The sequence below is a fragment of the Acanthochromis polyacanthus genome, chromosome 8 (genome assembly GCF_021347895.1).
Source record: "Acanthochromis polyacanthus isolate Apoly-LR-REF ecotype Palm Island chromosome 8, KAUST_Apoly_ChrSc, whole genome shotgun sequence".
Classification (NCBI taxonomy): Eukaryota; Metazoa; Chordata; class Actinopteri; family Pomacentridae; genus Acanthochromis; species Acanthochromis polyacanthus.
In genome coordinates this window covers 17,488,602-17,505,746 of record NC_067120.1, presented here as the reverse complement: position 1 = coordinate 17,505,746, position 17,145 = coordinate 17,488,602, and the positions used below count along the sequence as shown (strand labels likewise).

At 41.6% G+C, this 17,145-nt stretch overlaps 1 protein-coding gene across 2 annotated transcripts in view; it reads left to right on the top strand.

Annotated features, from left to right (window-relative positions):
- The window catches only part of si:dkey-82f1.1 (DENN domain-containing protein 2A), a 39,545-nt gene that overhangs the window by 6,264 nt on the left and 16,136 nt on the right, over positions 1–17,145 (top strand). For both annotated transcript variants that reach the window (XM_051952819.1, XM_022196588.2), the window contains exon 2: positions 14,289–14,375. In XM_051952819.1, the coding sequence (XP_051808779.1) occupies positions 14,290–14,375 (86 nt within the window). In that variant the 5' untranslated portion in view covers position 14,289. The remainder of the gene's footprint in view (positions 1–14,288; positions 14,376–17,145) is intronic.

Here is a 17,145-nt window from a genome sequence, read left to right as displayed (position 1 = left end):
TACAGGAAGACAATGAAGAGATGCTAATATAGCAATATGGAATCTCCTGCTAGTTCCTATCAGAACTCTGGCAGCAGCATTTTACATGAAATGAAGATTTTTCATAAAGTCGTTGGACATACTAATATGAAGGAATTACAATATTCCAGCCTAGAAGTAAGTAACATATTCAAGAGCTAGTCGTTTAGTATTTCTCTGAGACAGGATGTTCCTTAATTTTAGAATACTGTGCAGGTGCAACAAGACTGCCTTAGAGACTTGTTTTATGTGTGAGTTAAAGGACATATCCTGGTCAAAATAACAACAGGATCCTCACGGTTGTACTGGAGCCCAAGGCCATGCCATCCAGAGTAACTATACTGTATTTTAGATAGTGAGTTTCTCGTTTTTTTCAAAAATTGATGATACACAAAACTACATTAATCTGGTGAATTATTGTTTAAATGTAGTGTAAGAAGTTGATATGACTCATATATACATATATAAAACTCTGTTAAATGCATCTTATTGATGATTTTGCAACTTCAAGACCTACTAAGCATCTTGGATGCATTCCCTACCTCATAAAAGCATTTACAAATGTTTAACTGTTTGGAAATATTGTGAAACCTGCAAGACAACACATTTTCTTAACGACTGTATAGTTACCTCACTACCATCAACTAACAGTATTTGAAATGCTTAAATTTTTTTTAGCTGAAATCGAAAGGCCTTCCACCTCTCAGAGGAAGTCGGTCATATATCACACTTTAACTTGTGGCATGCACCTACAAACCTGTGCTCTACAGTGCTAGTGGTGTTCAACATCTCCACAAGGCTCCTTTAGGTTGGATTTGCTCGGTTGCTTATCATATCACAGTGTAGCAGAAATATCTGTTGTGTCCTTTAAGCAGTGACCCATAACAGATGGCTGTCAGTCAGCTGACATAATCCATTTCAGTGTCTTTCTTGAGTCTTTCACAGCACTTTAGCCAGCTGGGCAATCATTAAACACAAGAAAAAAATCTGTGGAACATGCAACTGGTACATTTGATTTAATATACGTTCTGCACGTAATGTTGGTAGTGGAATAAATGAACAGCTATAGCAGGTCAATAGGAGTTTTACTGAGCACAAATCAACATTCCTCTACTCTGTCTCCTGTTTCTGTCTGTTGTGGTGCTCTATTTACTTAAGTGGGTAAGGCTGAGAGTGTATTGAATTGAGACTGCCTGACTCCTTGGCTCTGTGGAGAGAAGGTTTATAGAGTTGGAGATAAAGAGACAGGGACTGTCTGTCTGCCTGCTAGTCAGCAAGGTTATAATAAGTGAGCTGCAATCTTGTCGTGTGGAGCCTCCGTGTGTGTGTGTGTGTGTGTGTGTGTATAGGTGTGTGTGTGTGTGTGTGTGTGTGTGTGTGTGTGTGCTCAGGTGCTGGCTATACTTGTGGGGACCAAATGTCCCCACAACTGGAAAACCGAAAACTATGTCACTTGTGGGGACCTCATTTCGGTCCCCACAAGTTTAAACAGTGTTTTCTTGGCCATGTTGTTGTTACTGAAAAAAGTAAAAGTGCAAAAACGTTTCTTTAGGGTTAGGCATTGTTTTGGTCTGGGTTAAGGTTAGGGTTAGGGTTAGGGGTTAGATATGAATGGGAGTCAATGGTATGTCCCCACAGTGATAGAAAAACAGTATGCGTGTGTGTGTGTGTGTGTGTGTGTCTGGGTGTGTGTGTCTGGCACTAGAGTTGCTATCATACATGTAGAGGTCTGGCAGAGTGGGTCAGTTGTTTACATTCTGTGTCATGGTCAGAGGTTAACTGTCTGCTTGACTGCTGTGCAAGACGATGCGTACTGTAGTGGAAAAGTGGTTATTTGTGACTTTGTACTCATCAGTCAGGATATCCACACGCTCAGTGCAGCATTCACCCACTCTGTGATTCATTGTGCTCTCAGACACACACTCAGACACATACATGCATTCTCTGGACATTTTCTCTAGTTTTTTCATTTTTGACTCAGTAATTTTCATTCTTTTGTGTTTTCTTTATACCAAAATATGGACACACTCATATTTATGGCATTCTCAGTCCGTGCACATTTATCTAGTCACACTCGGTGACTCATGATTTTTTTTATCATACCCACCAACTGAACCCTCCTGTTGTCCTCATTTACAGGCACCAAAACATATTGTTTTCTTGTCTGAAAAAAAATCCAAAAATTCAGCAAAAAAATTCTCGAATTTCTGAAAATTTGCAAAACCTTCAGGATGAAAATTCCAATAATTCCTTAAAAGTTTCCCTTAAAAGTTTTAATTTTTAAAAATTCACCAAATTTAGCAAGAAAATTCTTGTAAATATTTTCAAAAAATGAGTAAAAATCTTCCCAAAAAAATACTAAAAATATCTAAAGTGATTACATATATATCAGTAAAATTTCTAATATTTTCTTGAACAACATTCACAGAAAGAATGTTTTTTTGTGAATGTTCTTAAAGAAACATTTTTAACATTTCTTTTTTTCCCCCAAAAAAATGTTTAAAGATTTGAATAAAATGTTGAAAATATATATTTTTTTCCACATTTTCAAACTAAAACGGGTCAGTTTTAACCTACAGGACAACACCAGGGTTATACACATGTTGACACACCAACACATGCAAAAAAAAAACAAGGTCCTCAATCTACTCAGCAGAGGTTTAGAGAATGTTTTATTAGTATGCATGCTTTGTACGAAGGAAAAAATACTGAAAACTCAAGCACCAGATGTTTAGTATCGTGACAAGTCTGTCATCTCTCACAACTGAGTCAGCTTGTTATTTTTTTTTCTTGGAAGCACACTGAAGTGGAGAAATCAGTCCTGATTGATTGGTATGAGTCACTGGAGTCCAAATTCGTCCAGGAAAGCAGTGCTCAGCTTCACTTTGACGCTGCAGTTTCAATTTACAAGAAAGTTAACTAGTACTTGCCTGTTTTGCATGCAGATAAATTTTCATACAACTTGTTGAAATAGTGTGTATGTAAAACCTGTAATTATTTATGTAACACTGCTTCAGTGGATAAAAAAAACAACTTTATGTTCATTCTTAGAGGAAGTTTTCATAAATGTGTGTTTGATAGAAGTTGCAACCAGTGACATCTGTCTTTTCTATTGTTTTCTGCTCCCAAAAGTGACAGCAGGGCTTTAGAAGGTTACATCCCGTCCACCCCTCCTCTCATAGGAACTAGCTTTTGACAGGCACTCTGCAGGGTGGCCTGAAACTTAAAGACCCCACCGGGCCAATCTCTTGCCATCTCAGAGCTGCTGTGGTTGCTACGGTGACATACTCTGAAAGAATGTGGCCTGTGGTGATGGTCAAAGAATTCCTCTTGTTTGCTAGTTATGGTGGAGGGTATTGTCTGTGATGTTGCTCGATGGCCGTGGGTTCAGCCATGATCAAAAACACCCCTAACCCCCTCCTCACACACACTCGTACACATATGCATGGGTAATGCATACCATCTTTGACACCCGTAACCCTGTCCTTGCAAGAGTCAAACCAACCCACATAAATGCATTCATGCATGGATAATGCATACCATTACACTGGATACTGGAGTCATCTATCCGTTTGACAGCTGGCCATATATTTTTCATTAAATGCACCGTTTACCCTGACACACATATGTGCATACTATTTCCTCAGTCGGTCGCTTGCAAGCTGTTGCTCTGTCTGACAGTTCCATTCTGCTACATGTCTGAATAGAAGAAATTGGACCATGACTTGAGCGAAAATGGTTGCTGTGATTCAAATTGGGACATTTAACTGGACATGGCAGGCAAAATTTCTATCCTGCTGTGCTGTTTACACTTACTACAGCACAGAATGCGTATCTGTCCTAGGATTCAGTCTGGAGAGAAGAATATAGACAGAGGCCGCTACAGTTAAATGGCAGGGTGTTGGATGTGGGCTTGGAGTATCATCATGGGAAACCAACACTGATGAGCACCATCCAAAACCCCAGTGTTGCCAGCTTTGTGTGGCTTTGCAGCTTGTGCCCATTGGCAGCTTGTGGCATAGACGCGAACACACACGCACTCCACAAAACACACAAACACATCCAGGAAAACAGGCACACAGACCCAAACAAAGGCATGGAAACGTAGAGCAGAACATGCACAGACAGATGGATACAAAGACATATCCACACATCTACTGCGTACACACTGTATTTAAACACGAGCGTGCGTTTTCTGTTTGCTTAACATCCCCAGTCTTCTGGAAAGGAATGTGTCCATTTGGGTTCAAAGTGTAATTCTAATGTGGCTGTGCAGCTCATTGATTTCATTTTTGCCTTGTTATAGTGAGCATTCCAAGCAAAATGGGGAAAGGTTATTGCATGCCTTGCTACTTTGCTTGTGTGTAGTGTGTGTGTCTGCGTGTGTAGTATTTGAGATGGAAAAGCCGTAGCAGGAATGCCCTTCGAATCATTCAGGTAGTTTCAGTCTTTTTTGTCTTTACGCATTCTCTCACAGACATGATTCAAAATGAGAAGAATGTTGTTTACCTGTTAATTTAGGGATCGACTCTCTAATGACAATTAAAACAATGGCGTATCTGGAGGTTCATCCAAGTGTAACAACATAATGAGTAGATACTCCAGACACACTGCAGACACAGAGGAGCTTTGATCATACCAAATCACATCTAAACACTGTCTTGCTGGGCCCTAGAGCAAGGAAAGTAGTAGTTTTCTCTTTGTCTGTCTCCGGTGTAATTATAGTTGTGATAATCTAATTCTTTATCATACTGCTATATAATGTGAAGTTGTGTCTGCTGAGAACTGTGTCAATATTGCATAAGTCATGTAGAATTTTGTAAAAGTGTCTAGTTTGGAAAGTTAGAAAAATAACTGCTTCTCATTGTTAGTGTTATTTTGGTGGAGGTTTCTGCAGAAATGGTAAATCAGAGCAGCAGAAATGCTGTTTGCTATGGGCAGTTTCTGAAATGTGCCGTGAGTATCTTTTGTTTCTTTTCTTTGGGATATGTACGTACTTTAGGGTCTCTCAGGTTGATCAGCTTTTGGATCTTTTTCTTTATAACAGCATGACTGAATGAAACAACAATCTGTCAGCAATAAAGTCAACAAAGATGTACACAAGAAAGAACTTAAAAATTCAAACTACAAAGCATTTTTTCTTGTGGTGAGTACAATTTGTCCTGAGCTTCCTGAGGAGATAACAGTGGAAATGCTCGTCGTTACATCAATTTGGTTTGGCTTTCTTCAGTGGTGCTAAGCGCTCCTCTCCATTTCGCTCGGTTTGTCATCCACTGGCGGTCTTGGCCGAGGCTTACAGTTGTCGGTCAAGGGGTGTGTGGAGGTCAAAAACTTCGGCTCTGACTCTGGAGTTTACACTCCGGAAGAGCACTTTCCCAAGCTCTCGCCTTGTTCAGCTCCTCTGGGGATCAGCGGGTGAATTATAAAAATCTGTTTCTGTGCAGGCATGCAGAGGAGCAGGGGAGCAGGGATGGGCTGGGGGAGCTCTGGTGGGAATTCTCAAGTGGATCCCTTAAAATATGAAACAAGGAAAAAAACAGGAAGGAGAGGGAGAGGAGAAGATTTTGACATTGGAGCTCAGCTCAGAGGCTGTGGCTTGGAGGAGACATTTGATCTGGGGCCCAGAGAATAATGTTAGTGTGCTGAAGAAGCCAGGTTATTGTTGAGAGGATGTGTAGCTCCACTCACTCTGCCTGAGCCTGTATGAGAGGGGAAAGGTTTTACAATTAGGCTCAAAAAGCCCATATTGTGTGTCACCATATAGTGTCAGATAGCTGTAAATACTGCTCACTGTTAAGAGTTTTTTCCCCCTATGAATGATAGTGTATAAGGTGATACTTCCTCAGTTGTTTGTAAAATCCAGGCCCTCTGGATGTTGTTAGCAGCAGAGACAGGTATTGTGTCTGGTGGAAAATGTGCCATGGTTATCTTTTATGTTTTAGAGTTTTGTGAAACAGAATACAGCTATGGTTGCAGACAGGAGAAGGTGTGCATGTCTATCACCTGGCAAATTACTCTGGGGATGTTAAAAATTACCCCATTCATTGAAATTCATCACTACCTGCCAAATAGTAAGGCTCATTGCCAAGACGAGCTCCATGGTTTCTTTTGTTTTGATAAGGTTTTCTGTCAGTGACCTGACTTACTCTGTCAGTGATGATTTATATTTGCTGCAACCACAGAGCTCTGACTGCAGGTGCATCTAGACCAGGATCTTCTTTCGTACTGCACTATGAGCCCACAGCATTTGCAAGTTTGTCTTTAGAATGAAAAGAGTTAAATACAGAAAAATCTAAAGGGGTAGCAGAGTATTAAAATACAGAATAGCTTTATTGTACAATGTGAATAAAATCAAAAATAACTTAAAAAGAGGGAGGAGTCTAAAGCCTTTCTAAAGTAGCTGTGAAGCTATTCTTAGGCATGTGGTACTTGTGGTAATCGATCAACTAGATGCTGAGATATTTTACATGATTAGTCTAAACTTTGATGTGCTGGCAGTGCTAGAGGAAAGCTCAGGGCACCAGCAAAGTCATGAAGCCTCAAGGGAAGATGAATATCTGTAGAATTTATTTTGCCATCTGTCCAACATCTATCCATCCGCTTATCCAGAATCGGATCGCGTTGGCAGTAGGCTAAGCAAGGCATTCCAGATGTCCCTTTCCCCAACAATTTTCAACTCATCCTAATGGAACTCAAGACTTTCCCAGGCCAGATGAGATATGTAATGCATCTCCATTGAATTATGGGTCTACCATAATGTCTCCTCTCAGTTGGACGTGCCTTCCAAGTAAGATACCCAGGAGGTATCCTAATCAGTTGCCTCAGCTGACTTCTTTTGATGCAAAGGAGCAGCGACTCTACGCCGAGCTCCGTCTTGATGTCTGAGCTCCTCGCCCTATCTCTAAGGCCGAGCCCAGCCACCCTACAGAGGAAACTCATTTCAGCTGCTTGCATCTGCAATCCATCAAATAGTGGCAGAGATATATATGTCTGGACTCTTGTGGTGGACAAAGCGTGTGAATGACCATGCAGCCAGCTGAGCAACAGATTGGTGTTTCTGTCCCTCGAGCCATGTTACTGGCATTGCTAATACATTATGAATAGAAACAATAGAAACTGGCTATGCATCTTTTAAAGTCATGCTGATGCACTTAGTTGCACAAGGGAGCTGTCTCCACAGTGGCTGTGCGAAGAATGGAAATAAAGAGCTTAAACCCTGCTTGTTGTCTAACTTTCTGTCACTCTGTCAGGCTGATGAAACTGTCAGATTGTTTTTTCAGAAAGTTATGAAAATTGTCCCCTCCACTTACACCATTCATAATGTGGCTTAGAATCTTTTGGACCAACAAACACTTTCATTTAGGCACAGTTAGACCTTCAGTAAAACTAAATTGTTCGAGGTTGGCTGGAGCCGCAATGGTGTTTCAGCTGTAAAGATACCAAATGTGGAGTTTTTGATTCGACACAGGCAGTGCTAGATGGAGTTATATAGGCCAAAGTCAGAGCTGTTTAAGAGTGGGCCTTTGGATGTGTTGGCATGGCGCTTTGTCTGTGGAGCCAGCAGGGTAATTGGGAGCAGACTGGGGATGAGTCAGGAGCTCTGCTGATGGGAGCTTTCTGTCCATGGGGAGGAGGGGCTGACATGTCCGTGGGAGGGAGTTGGACGACAGTTGCTCCACCTCTGCGAGGAGAAGAAACACGACACCCAACCTCTTCTAGATGGGGGAAGATACGGAGATTTGTTTTCTCTGCCTCCAAGATGGATTTATCCTCCTCCTCTTGCTTCTCATTCAAATGATCCTGTCTGTGAAGGTTCTCTTCACTTCACTGAGGTATCTCAATACACCGGTGACATGGAAGAATTCATGTAATATTCAATTTTCCACCGGCTAGCAGAGGTTTAAAAAAAGGCTCGTCTTTATTTAAAAGAGCCACTTGATTTTCATTTTTTGCAGGCGAACAGTAGCGAAATCTTTCTCTCCAAACTATATTTACTATTATTACTATTACATTTAAGTCTTTAGTGCATCATTAGCCTGCAAGCCACACTGTTTGCAGTCAGTGGAATGTGGAATGGAAGCCACAAACTCCAAAGGAAAGGGAGGCCTTCCCCATTAAAAGCCTGTGGTTAAACTGTTAAGGAATGGTCATTTTTAAACTTGTGACAGGTGGAGGGAGTGAGAAGGACTTTTAGGAGGATTTTGCTGAGTTTGTCTGGCGTTTTCCTTCCGTTTTTTGCCATTTTAACCTTGTGGTCATCGGAGCTGTCACATATATCAGCAACAAACTCAAGCTCTTACTGTAGGCGGTGAATTGTTAAGAAAGAACACTTTATGTGCAAAAGACTGATGACTTCATTTCTGGAGCTTAGTGTTACTTCCTCTTCCTGCAAGTCACATCACATTTCCTGTGTGTTACATGTGCAAGACAAACAAGAAAATAAATATTCATTTCGTGCATAAGAAGTCTACCAAATGGTGTAGCATTCTGTCCTATGGTTGTGTCTGTGCACCATAATTACATCCATAGTGGCTTTCTTTGTGACCCCAGTCATAATTAAGATTTGTTTATACATTTTCTGAGGTAATATTTTGGCCCATAGTTCCAGCTCCCAGTGGGACACACTGTAGACAGTCAACCCGTCAGCAGTCTCTGTTATAAGCAACAACCACAATAACAAGAAATGCTATATGTGGGGCATTAGAATTACAACAATGGATACTCGTGTTATATTTAGAATGGATTGATAAGCAAAAAACAGGCAAGGAGAAATTAATTGTTTGTGGTATCCCCCTTCAGTTCCTGTCTGGTTCTGTGGCTAACCTAGTTTCAATGCTGTCTAGCGTCCGTCCTTCTCTTACAATGGAGAGAAAAGGGAGACGGGAGGAAGTGGAGGGCCAGTGAGACACAAGACAGTGGGCCAGGAGGACTATCATTGGTTTGGACAGCACATTGGGCAGTGAGACGGTCTCTAATTGCACTGTTTGTGTGTGTGCGTTGATGAGTGTACTACTTGTAACACATTTTCTGTCTGACAGTCACGTGCATTGGCAGATACATACACAGTCATAGAGTTGGCCTGTTTGGCTTAAGTCCAAGGCCTTGCTATGAAATCAGCTTGGGAAAGCAGCAGGGGCCCTGAACAGGACACAAAGACAGAAACAGAGAGAGAGACTGCACAACCACGAGAAAATTCCCGTCTTTATTTGTCCGGCCCTCTCCTCCTTTTCCTCTCCATACATTCTTTCCTTTACCATCAAACCCTCCTTTCCTGCTTCTTCAGGAACCAGGCATAACCTCCAAAGCCAGGTCAAGGCAGCATGTCAGTCATGGTAAAATCCCCACGTCTCAAAACCATACGCTTCATGTTAGACATGATAGATATGACAGCCTTACTGTGTTCAAAACAAATTGGCTGTACATCAACAATCTCTGCTCCAGATCTGCAGTATGTAAGGCATAGTACAGTTGTGAAAGAGAGGCAGAAGTTTAAACACCAGTTCCAGTTCTTCCTTCCTTCCTATCCTTCCCTCCCTCCTCTGTCATGCTTTTCTCCCCGCAACTTAAAGACTTAGTGGGAATGAAGGAGAGAGAATGAAAGGGAGAAATTAAAGAGTGAAGGATGGGGAGAGAAAAAAACAGCGAAGTTTGCCATTCCAGAAAGAGTTGGCTAAATGTGCAGTGGTGTGTTAAATTGATTGCAGGCAAGGCTTTGGCACATGCTACGCTGAACCACATCTTGTTGGGGATAGGGTCCTCACTTCTGCCTGAGTGTAGAAACAAAGACAAGAAAAATAATCTTCCTTCTTTGCTTTATATAATTCACATTTTAAGCTGTCATGTTCTCCCCCTTTTGAGTCAGGTGTGGTGTAAAACCCAACTCAAAAGATAAGTGGTTTAAGGACATTCATTTTTTGCTTGCTTTCTGTATTACACGTAACTTCAAGTCCTCATAGCTATGAAATGCAGTGCGTTCTATGAGTGGCTTTGTCCTTTTTAGGTATACTGAAATGACAGACCCAAAAAAAGGGCAATTTAGGGAACAACAACTATGGGATGATGATGTCATGGTGTTAGCTGTTCCTGCAGGGCTGGACAGAGGGATGGAGGGGAAGATGAAATCTTTATGAGAAGCAGCTGTAGGGAAGAGGTAGTAGACATGCCGGCCTCTAGAGCACTATAAGAGCAGTGAGCCCAATGCTTGCTGACAGCAACCCAAAAGTCTGATAAAGCTAACTATGAAAAACTGACAGCACCTCCTACATATAGTGTGATAAAGCTAAGTCCACTCCAATAGCAAAACTTTGTCGCATTATCACCAAACATTAACACTTGAGATAATATGTGGAGCGCAGAAATGATCATCTACAAGGCTACAAACTAAAAAGGCCAATTAAATTTGTCACTGTTGGAGTCCACTGCACTGCATTGTACGGTAAGAAGCACTAGAAAAAGAAATATAACAGTTTATCACGGACAATGGAATTCACACAAGTATCAATAAGTGGTAGCTGTTACCGCATAAGTCAATTCATAACTGACTTAGCTTGTGGACCATCCCAAGTTTTTAAATCACTGTGGAGAGAGTAGCGTCCCTTGGAAAGAGGCTTGATGGTAAGTAATTACAATCATTCCAACCTAAATGACTGTCTGACATCTGAAATATTTGCAAATATTTCAACTTGCAATTCTTTTTTTGGCATACGAGGATCATAGTGCTACAGATAATGTTGACAGTCATCTGGGCTGTTTGTCCATCTTAGGTACACCTTCTGTAAAATAGCAAACTTGTCTCGATTCATTAGCATTGTTTTCCTCTGGGTAAGTGAGCTTCTCCAGGGCTCTGGCTATAGATTTCTCTATGGAAATATATTGTACTTGCTCACATACATTACACTACCCTTTCTCTCTGTTTCCCTCTTTACTGTACGTCCTTCGAATAGACAGTGGTAGTCAATCACTGAGGTACTAGCGATGACTGTATCACAACACCATGCTTCAACTGTTAGGCGGAAATAAACAACATTCTTCTCTCAGTAGTATATTTCAGTGCATGTTTAGAAGAATCTATCCATGTCCAGATATCCAGTGTCCAGTTGCTGATAGAAATCTCTGCAGGGCTTGTTATGCAACTGATGCTTGGCTCTGATGCCCTGCCTCTGACCCCACTGGCTGTTATCTCTGTCTAGTAAAGTCTTCGTTTCATCTGAGGCCAGGATTGGAGTTTGACCTTTATAAAATATATTTGTGTATTATCTTTTTAATCTAAAAATCTTCCAAAAATACTGTAAATGCTCTAAGTCACAGCTGATAATAAAGTCAACAGGTGATTCCAGTACAAGGAGTTAAGAAAACAAGTGTTCTTTTGTGTTTTTCCCAAGACTTTTCACTGTGTTTGAGTATGAATATCTCTGAGTGGCGAACAGATATATCAGAAACACTGCAAATCATTTCCATTCTGAAGCACTTTCCACTGTTATCCCCTCCACCCAGCATCAATCCATCCAGCTGCTGATGAACAATACCACTTCCATTTCCTCTGCCATGGCATGTTTGGCCTGTCGCAGCTCACAGGACACAGGCTGAAGGGGGCGGGGCAGGTAGAGATCTTTTGGGTTGTAGTTTCCCATGATGTTTTTATTGGCCTCAGCAGATGGCTTCCCTCAGCCTCTGCATTGTTATGGTGGCCATCTTGCTCTGGGGGTCAGTGTTAACAATAGTTACTAATAGCTGTAGGAGACAAAAGCCTTTGCTCCCTCCCGAAAAGAGTTTCCTCTGTAACTGAATGCTGTAAAACTAGCAATGCTGTCAAATTTACTGCTTTTACAAGATGTGAATCCACTACTGCTTGTCAGGTTCAGGGAAGTCCTGGGAAGCTCTCTCTTGCATGTATTAGTCAAGTTTTAGATATGTTCAAGCCTAGTAAGTCAGAATTGTGTGAAAATACCAAATTACCTTTTAAGGCACTAGAATCTCCACTGAGAAGCAGTAGAGCTTCTATTTTGGCCTTGGGGCTCCAAACAATGAAGCTGGACAACCTAAAATCCTGTACTGTTTTCACAGTGCAACAGTATACTTATATTATTCTTTGCAATATCCCCTTTCCTCTTTCGTTTTGACAACCCCTGTCTGCCCAACCCCCCTACTCTGTGCTTTGCTCCCTCTGTTCACATCGCCCATCCTTCCTCTCCCCCGTGACATGCAACACCCTTCTCAACTTAGAAAAAAATTAAGCCGTAAAGTTATACAGTTTAATTATTGTAAAACTAGAAGGCTCTATACATTCTTTAAAGTCCTTCTTGCCCACCCTCCTTTCCACGCAGGGTTTCTGTTCTTCATTTCTGTGTTAGAATTTTTAGTAAGGAGAAAATCATCAGGGGGGAGTAAGAAAAAAATTGGTTGATGTTTCCCCTCAAACATGTGACCCCCGCTTGGCTCACATCTGAAAATAATTTAGGCCTCCAGGCCAGTGGATGGCTGACGCAAACCTCCCTCCTCCTCCTTTCTATTCTCTCTAGGGGGCTAGGCCTCGGACTGATGTGGGACTAAAGACAAAGGAATGAATGGCTCGAGCTGTGAGCAAAACTAGAAGCTAAAAAATGACATATTGTACTTGTTAACTAATTCTTGTCAGAAGAGACCACAACTTTTCCTTAGTGTCCATTTGTTCTTTTCTCGAAGAGAAAAGCATACAAGTCCAGAATCATTCCAAAACACTGGACCCAGAGGGCCAATTATGTTATTAGCTCAGGGAAGAGTTCAGCTATTTAGCAGATTTTTTTTTCTACGTATTCTACTGAATTTGTGGCTTTTTTCTGACATTTCTGCCTCTCAGCCAGTTAGGACAACAATTTATGGAATTTGGCTGAATTAGGCTCACATTTCCTAGTCGGGGGCAAGGAAGAGAAGTGTCAGGGTTAGCTAATGCAGAGTTACAGCGAGAGGGATAGAGGGGGGAGTTGGGCCAGGCAGTGCTCAGGAAATGTTTAACGGCCTGCGAATACCCTAAAGTATCCCAGCACATCTGGTAGAAGTCACACACACAAATCCATGTGTTGGTCTGGCATATGAACTCATTGGCAGGATGTGTAGGTCTATGTAGGTGTGTTTTTATATGAGGTTTCATGTTTGAATGCAGGGTGGCAAAGCATGTACTCGTGTCTCTGTGAGTAGAATGTTGTATGAATACAACAGGAGCTGACCCTGACCCATCCCTCTTTGTTTTGTTTACTACATTTTTACCAGACAGAGGTCAAGGCCTTTTGTTGCATGCCAGCCCTCCACCGGTGTTTAAGGTCCAATACATAAGTATTGTGCACCAGTGGCTCTAATTCGACGTTACATATGGATGGTCACGTTACGCTCCAAGTGGATCTGGTTTCATTATACTCTGACAAATGGACAAAGTATTAATTTAAAACTGGTAGAGCATGTCCTGTCACACTTGCCTTGGCACTGCTTGTCCATAATAAAGGACAGAGATAAATGTGTGGCTGATGGATACACAACAAATTAAGGAAGCTATTTTCTGTACTGAAAGGAGAATTTGCCGTGAAGAACAGAAGTGCAAAAACAAAATTTGATCTGGAAAGTGGAAAAAGACAAACCCTGAAAACAGCCTAAAAAGCTGAACTGAGTGCCCCTCTCTCTGTACCACTGAGGTATTTCTAATGGAGCTTAATTGTAATACAATGTGGATTTTTTTGTATTTTCCATACGTTTTTCCCATAATGCCACATGAGTGATGGAACCTAATGCAAGTTTATGCCTCCTGGCAATCTGGTTAAGCTTTGTTTTCAGCTGTATCCTCCAATTACTTACCAAGTGGGGAATGGCAGTTTGGTAGGATGCCATGCAACCTGTGAGGTCTGCTTCTCTGCAGCTCTCTTTTAAAATACGTACTAGTAACCACAGGAATAAGAGGTTTGTTTGAGCCATTTGGTAGTTTACATTCACACACTAGGACTCCCTAAGGAGTCCTGGGGAAGCAGTTCTTCCTTTGACCCAACCCTTGTTTGTCAGTCTATATGTCTGCCAATTTTATATATTATCTTCATATATTTAGCAGAAATATATCAGCTGAAATACTTTCAGTTATGTTCTTTAACAGCTTGACTTGTTAATGTTTTTCTTTGCAATGTCATGATCTGTAAGTCTGCTTTGCTCTTGCATTCACATGTTTCATCAAGTTCTTTGACCAAACAGTGGACTCACCCTATTATAGAAAAATATTCTACTAACTGACTCTGTCTCTTTGTCTGTCTGTGCAGGATGCCAGCTGCTAGCACCATGACTGGTGGGAGGGCCCTGCTGCTCTGTACAAACACTGACAACTGTATCTACCAATCAGTCAACGGGTAGGTGCTTCCAGAGCTAAGGAATTATTTAGGGTCCGAGCACCGATGGTGCCGAGGGCCGACGGTGCCAAGGCACCGACAGTGCCAAAGGACCCTATTGAAACCCTAGGGTTTCTTTTTCTTCTTCTTCACTCTTTTCCCGTCTTTTCAAACTCCACTTTGGCAGCCTAAACATACCGTAAAATGCGTCAACTTTGCATGCACATCAGGACTGGCGAAAAACTTGATATTTTATGGGAATTGCGCATGTGTGGAAAAATGGCTCCATAGCAACCCCTGTAAAATTGAAGAAGTGGTCATTAGGCTAACTGCCACAAGGTTTCATCTACAGCCACAATATTTGGGGGCATATGCAGCACATCAGGACACATGAAAAAGTCAATCACGGCCACGCCCTAAACCCAACAGGAAGTCAGCCATCTTGAATTAGCTGTAATTTTTTTCTGATTAATAACTCATCGGGGGTAAGTCCAAGAGACCTCAAAGTTGGCCAGTATATGCAACAGTCCTTCCTAAAGAAAAGTTAACAAAATGCTCCACAAAAGTCAAAGGGCGTGGCCATGGCGACTCCCAAAAATATTGATCCTTCGCCATCAAACCGGAAGTGTTGTCTAACCCGCCTGAACATGCTCCAATCTGCCTGAAATATATTTTTTTTAAATGTATGATCAGAGTCCCGCCCTGACGACATCCATGTAGTTATATACATTCACAGTCATAGCGCCATCTTGTGGTATCAGGGAATACACATTTTTTTACACTTCGATTTACTATTGTCAGCAGGTTGATCAGATTCACCTTAAATTTGGTGACATAAGCCTAAACACGTTGATGATGATTCCCAGAGAAATGGTGACTCGTCATCAAAGGGCATGTCTGTGGCGGCGCGCCGAATTTCGATGTTTCCCCATGAAAATTGAATTATTTATATCTCAGCTGCAAATAGTCCAATCTGGACCAAACTTCAAATGGTGGCCATGTGTGGATTCGCCGACCAGCAACAATGCGAGGACCTGTCCAATGCTGCTTGCAGCTTTAATTTACCATTTCTTCCTCATGAAGATTCTTGTAGTAATAATTTGGTTCTTGCCTGTCACTGTCAGCACCTGTACTTTGGCATTGGTAATTTTCAAAATCACACTGTTGTTGTCTTAAGCAAGGCACTCTTAATATGTAGCATTTTTAAAAGTTCACCTGTCATTATAAGGTGAATTGTGACTCTTAAAAGCCAGGGTCATTGCCTTTTTGTCAGTCCACGATCACTGCTTGCAGTAGTGGACCTAACATGCTAGCTATAACTTGTCAGAAATGTAAAACATGTTCCCATAGCCATCATTCAGCTCTGTACTGCTCTTAAGCAAGCTGGAAACGCCCCTTTCCATTAAGGTCAACAGTATGACAATAGCAGGGCGAGAGAGCAGAGCAGGGCAAAGTTGGCCATCTGGCATCTGGATACTGTTACTGCCCCCCTGCTGCCACCGTCTAATGCCTCCATGACCACTCTCTAAGGTCCCTTCTGTCATCCTTGCAATATTCATTAGTGCTATTTAGATTATAATGAAGGGATTCTGATTCATTCCAATAGCAGGGATTATCTAGTGGAAGATTTCAGAGCCTGTTGTTTTGAGAGTCTGTTGTTTTGAGAATCTGTCATGTCAGCTACCATCGCTCAAAAGCCAAACATATTTCTATTGGGGAATTGTCCATTTCAAATGCTGTATTTTATATGCTGGCCCTGTGTTTGCTGACTTGTTCAGAAATGCTTTTGTGCCTTCATACTCCCTCCCTCCTCCATCCTCAATGACCCAAATCCTCCGCCCATCCATGGCCATAGATGGTAGACAGGACTTCTGTAATGTGCATTTTTTTAAAACCTTCAATTTAGTGTGTTCCATCTTTACCACAACAAGTGTTTTTTTTGAATTGATGAGGAAAAAACGGTATTGATTTCCTCCTCTGCCTGCTCCACTTTTTCTATAACACCCTCACTCGAACCCTTTGCCTTTTCCCACTCTCCTTGACTTGGCTTTTCTGTTTGACCTAGTTTTTCCCCTCTGTTGCTTCATGCTTAATAAATACTTCTGTTTCACCCGAGGAACACGGCGGGAGAAAGAAAAGAGGGAGGGGCCAAGCTAATAAAACCCAGAGCAATTTAGAAGATAATTATTCAGTTTTCTCGGCAGTTACAACATCAAGTTTTGTCTTGAACCCATAATTCCCCGTGAGATTTCCTCTGAATTGCATGACTGTTGGTTTTCACATCTAGCAATGTCATCAGAAGTCGCGTTTCCTCTGTTTGTTGGAAATTCAATCATTTGATGAATGGGCTTTGCGCCAAAACAGAGTTTTTTGGGTCAGGAGTAGAAAAGAAAAGATGCACGTCCACACTTCGGCCTCTCTCGTCATTTGTGTATACTTGTACCTCCTCTCCAGAAATAGCTGTGTGTGTAGCTTGTAAACTTTGACCCCCAAACCCAGAGTTCAAACAGTCATGACCCAGTAATGTTCCAGGAGTGACTCACAGCTGAAACAGAGGCACCAAGCAGATGTCTGAGCTCTTTTCACAAGAATTCTCGTTTACCCCAGAAAAAAAATAGATCTATTTGGACATAATTGTTATTCCTCAGAATGCATGGCCAGTTTTAAGAGGTGTGGGACGCATAATGCTTGGCTATGTACACTGAAGGCAGCAGCGGACATTTCTGTGAAAATAATTGCACTATAAATTATTGGAGTTGACAACAGTGCAATGTGCTTTCTCCCTCTGTTA